The 5,020-nt window shown below is 42.5% G+C and overlaps 1 protein-coding gene across 1 annotated transcript in view; it reads right to left on the bottom strand.

The window, feature by feature from the left end:
- The window catches only part of MRGBP (MRG/MORF4L binding protein), a 40,713-nt gene extending 39,962 nt beyond the window's left edge, over positions 1–751 (bottom strand). Inside the window, exon 1 of the mRNA XM_009326886.1 lies at positions 706–751. Within this exon, the coding sequence (XP_009325161.1) occupies positions 706–751 (46 nt within the window). The remainder of the gene's footprint in view (positions 1–705) is intronic.
- Between the last annotated feature and the right edge of the window lie 4,269 nt (positions 752–5,020).

Genomic DNA, 5,020 nt, shown 5'->3' with positions numbered 1-5,020 from the left:
TAGTGTAGGTTTTACTGAAATGAGATTCAAGCAAGGATTTTATTTCTTATAGGTGGCAGCTCTATGCAAATTAAAAAGCGAGTGTCAATAAATACACACTTAGGGATTGCCTTTATCATGCATTTTGATTTTTGTCTTAGTGTTTTGCTGCATTTCCTCAGAAAAGTGAAGAAACAAATACTGTGTTAATAATTAATGGGTTGGCTAATTGAGTTGCTGCCCTTTTCACTTGTGTGATTAGCCGATATACACAGCTTTTTAGAGTTCTTTCCATTAGGATGAGAAGTGGTTGATGTCTGACTTGTATCTTCTTTGGCATTAATTTATGAAGAATATACACAAATTCCCAGTGAACACCTCAGAAGCACAGCAGGCAGTTCCCTTGATGAGAAAATCCTTGTCCGGACCTCCTGTGTGTGCTCTCTCTGGTGAGATCTGCCTTTCTGCCCACTATTGAGAAATCACGGAAACCCAAGGAGTCTGAGAGAGCCCTGCTTCATACAGTGACCCTGTACAATACGAAAACGAGGTGTGAAGTGGCAGTGGCAAGAGGTTTTTCGAGATACAGTCTGCTAAACTGTGCTTTGTAACAAGCACAGGGTGCTACTTCTGGCAAAACATTATCGTATTTAAAAGCAGAGCAACTCCTTAAGCCCCTCAGACTGTCTCTGAATTGCCAGGTACCCTAGGTAATCTGTTTGTTACCTGTAGCCATCTGAGCTATCTGAAAGCTCTTGTTGGCAGCATTCATGACGCCCCATGGTACAGGAGCACAGAGTCCATCCGTAGCTTTCATGGCCATGCAGAAAACCATCAGAAATCAACTCCAAATATAGTATAAAAAAAGTCCCTTGAGTAAAGGAAAAGGCATTCGGGGAGGCTGGATCTGTTGGGAAAATGCTTTTTATTACTCTATTTTTTTCTTTCAAATGTGTGTACTGTACAGTATTTCCTTATAATCTAATCCAACCTTAATGTATTGCTCTGTTTTCGGCATAGGTTGTTTGGATGGATGTACTCCCAACACACACACAAACACCTGCATATGTGCACGTGTGTATTCGTGTATACATTTACATACATATGTATGTGCATAAACAAAATTTAATACAATTCTTTGATTTTTCAGTGCTCGCAACTGGACAGGACTGGAACCACACTTTCTCTTTGGAGGTGTGTAATAGGGTCACCTGGATTTTGAGATGTCCTCTTTTAGGACATGTGCATGTGCTTCCTGGCACAGAGATAATGTGCCCAGTGTCCTGAGCTGGGCATGCGAGTATGCGGCAGTGAATTAATTTGGCCTGGGACAGCTCAGATGGCAAAAATCCTTGACTTATCTGCCAAGAAAACTGAAAATGTGCTTCAGCTGAGATCTGTCAACATGAGAGGAGCAGAGGGCTGCCCAGTCAGCCAGAAGATGAATTTGTGCTTGTTCTGTCAACCGCTGGAGATTGGAATGTCAATATAGAGCCTAATAAACTTCTAGTTTCTAAAGCGTTAGCTGCTCTGAGATCATGTTTAATAACAATCTGGTCTACCTGAGGTCATGCAGCCGTCTGCAGCATTGTCTCCAGGCTGGTAGTGTTGCCAATAGCCTGGCTTATCAGGTCTGCTTAGGTGCGCGATCCACCCAAATTAAATTTTGGCCCCTGGCGGCATCACTTCTCAAGCCTTCCATGTGCAAAGCAAAGGAGATAATTAAAAATAAAAGCTAGGGACTAGAGACTGAGAGATTAATATATTTCATTAGATTGCTTCAGAGAAACTGAAGCAGAGACTGGGTACTGAATGCACACATGCAAATATCCTCATAAGAAGGGTAGGACACCCCAAATTTGATGGAGGTCAGCCCTTACCAAAGGGCTGATAAAATCTTTGTCACTAATCAGGCTCTTAAAAGACTAGAACTAAAAGTGTGAGATCCGCGAAAAGGCATGAACACCACCTCTTTGGTGCAGACGACTGTTTCCCACCTCAGCGCGGCTTGCAAGGCAGTTGGAAGGGAAGTGCAGGGAGTGGGGGTGGATGACTGGGTACCAAAATGCCTTATTACGCTGCCTTCCCCAAAGTTCATTTTTGTGGGATATACAAAGTGCAAAGAAAATATTGAATGCAGAGATTTCTTTCCTTTGTCTTTGTCTTGGCTAGATTAATTAAAAATGTCATTGATCCTGACAGGACTGCCTTAGGGTAATATGGCTGATGCTGTGCTTGCTACGAATAGCTGGTGATGAGGGTAGACGCAGTGATCTTTTTGTGCTGTATTATTCCATTCGAGTCCACTTGGGTTCCTTTTGAACCACATTTCTCTCTAGATTTATTACATTCTCCCTCTATTTATTGATAACGTATGGTAACTTATTCCATGACACTGGAAATGAAATTGGTTGTTGGTGACTGCAGGGTTTTCATTTGGATATTCTTTAGATGCAAAGCAATAATTTAGATAGAGTTAAAGAGAAGACGGGAGACATTTCCCACCCTGCTACACAGATATCTGAGTACTGTTGAATTAGAATAGTGCTCATCTTGCAGCTATCACAAAGCAGTTCTCTAAATATTTCTCATCAAAGCTGAGATTCAGTTGTCAAATGCTGGCAGGTTGGAGCTTGCAAAGCTGGGGAAGGATGGAATAAATGCATTTATGGGCAGAGGGCAGGTGACGGGGTCAGAAGCACACGACAGATCCATTCCTCCCACAGCCCTGCAATTTGTCGTGTGTCTGTCACTCCCATATATAGGGTATGGATTGACTTGGTGACCCATAGGTGAGTGATGGGCCAAAGCATGAAGCATCTGTCTTGTTCTAATAAGGCTGTAGCCATGGCATTACTTGGGTGCCCTAAGAGGCATGAATGCATTTATCACTGTAGTACCCTTTGGACGCTGGGCAACAATACTAAGATTTTTCTTATTTTATTTTAGAGACAACAGGAGAATAAATGTGATGTTAAAGGTCACAGGGGGCATTTCTTGCAGAGCCAGGAACTAAAGCATATTCTTCTAACTTGCAGTCTAATATCTTGACTGCAAGACTCACTTGTCAGGTGGCATCCTAAAAACCTGTTCTATTTTCTCTGTTCTCCGGGGTCTTCTGAATAGATACATGTTGAAAAGGTATCCACAGAACATATAGTTTAACAAGTTTTTCACTGCTTATCCAAGAGTAAGATCACTTTAAAATCAGCTGTGTTCTGTTTTGGTATTATAAATTATTATCTCTGACAGAAAAATATCAATTGTACATTGGCTTTTACTCTATGTCCATTTATGCTTGATGTCTCTCTAAATCAGTGATGGCTAAATTACAGGTGACTCATAGACAGCGATCCAGTGCTAAATCAAGTTTTATTCCTTTGATGAGAAGCCTGGAAGACAGAAATAAGGTGGCTGAAACTTTAGATCTTTCCCAAGAAACACCTTGTTCTTCCTATAAACCCAATAAATGCTTGTCTGTTATCAGGGACAGAGCTTCTAAATGAGGCTATTTCCAAGGAGCATCTCCATGAATAGTTATTTACTCGGTGGCATATAGTTTCAGAAAAAAAAGTAGGACCCTTCCTAATTTAAAAAGAAGAAAAGTTGTCCATCCAGTCTCAACTTCTGTGGCAATACTTCTTTCTTCCCCCATTCTGCATTCCCTTAATTGCTCCTTTCTTGCCATGTTCAGGCTGTGCGTGCCTCTCCCTGAGCCCCAGTAGACCTCTAACAAGAACTAGGAAATGTAGTTATTCCCACTCTCTCTGTTTTCATTACGTCTGTATTAATAGTCTTCCTTTTCCCAACAACCTTTGCTGACAGAAAACCATTATCATATGATGCACATACACCATGCAAATTCAAGTTAATACACCATGATGCCGTGTAATACACTGTCCTGCTGCTGAGCTTAATCTAATGCAGTGTGATGTAGGAGGCACCACGACACAACTCAGTATTTTGTACCAGGATGCATTGTCTTGCAAAATTGTGCAGAGGGGTTACTTAAAAGCTCTCATTCTCCACCAGAATCTCCCAAGCCAGTGTATAGAGGCTGTCTATTGCCTGGAGGCCTGATATAGGCACCTGCTGGCATCAGCTGGGTGGCTGCTGGCTTCTGTGCCACCCTGTCCTCTCTTGACCATCTATGAGAAGGGCAGCAAGGGAAGAAGGGCTGTCAGAGGGGAATCCTCAAAATGCCACCGACCTAGACACCTACCAGTGAGCTCAATAAGCTTTACTCTTCACAGCTTTTCTATGAAAACGGGCTGGCTGGGTCAGAGGGAGTAGAGGGCACAGAGGATGCCAGCAGAGGATAGGGAGAAAGGAAGATTGTGTGGCTGTATGCAACCATCCAAAAAAGAATAAATTGGAGGTGTTAACACATTGCCTTCATGGATCCTGCCAAGAAGTTTAATTAAAGTCACTTGCTGTAGCAGAGTGACATACTTTCACTCCCAGCTATCACATCAGATGTGGTTTTATGAGATGGGCTACAACAGCAGAACATAGTTTCTATCTTTCTGTCTTTTTTTTTTTTTTTTTTCCTTTTTTTCTTTCCTAAGCAGAGGAAACTACGAGCTCGCATTGCAGGCAAGGAGAGGAAGACGGACTTTTTCTGTTGCAGTCGTGGTAAAAAACACTGACACATCACATGGCTCTTCTGGATCCCAAGCTCTGTCAATAGCTCTTTCAATCCCATATTCCCTTTTTCTCTAAAGTTTGGGTGCAGAAACAACTTGATTTGGAAAATTTGAGTGGTTTGGCCTTGCCTCTGTCTTCCATTCCCACATGTCCCACTGAATTTAGAGTTGCAGAGTCTGGATTGCTCATCAATGCACAGTCCCCACGGCATATCTCTGTCTGGGACAGACTCTGCATTACCCCTGTCTCCCCAGGGTGCTCACAGTAAAAAATCCCTAGGTTTTGGCAACTTTCTGCTCCCTATCTTGCAGGTCACTACAAGTCATTACTGTTATGGCACCATTACATCCCTCTATGACAGGGGAATTTCCCCCATCTGCCTTGGCTCTGCTGA

The sequence above is a fragment of the Pygoscelis adeliae genome, unplaced genomic scaffold, assembly GCF_000699105.1.
Source record: "Pygoscelis adeliae isolate BGI_AS28 unplaced genomic scaffold, ASM69910v1 Scaffold286, whole genome shotgun sequence".
In the NCBI taxonomy this organism is placed as follows: Eukaryota; Metazoa; Chordata; class Aves; order Sphenisciformes; family Spheniscidae; genus Pygoscelis; species Pygoscelis adeliae.
This window is presented reverse-complemented; position numbering and strand designations above follow the sequence as displayed.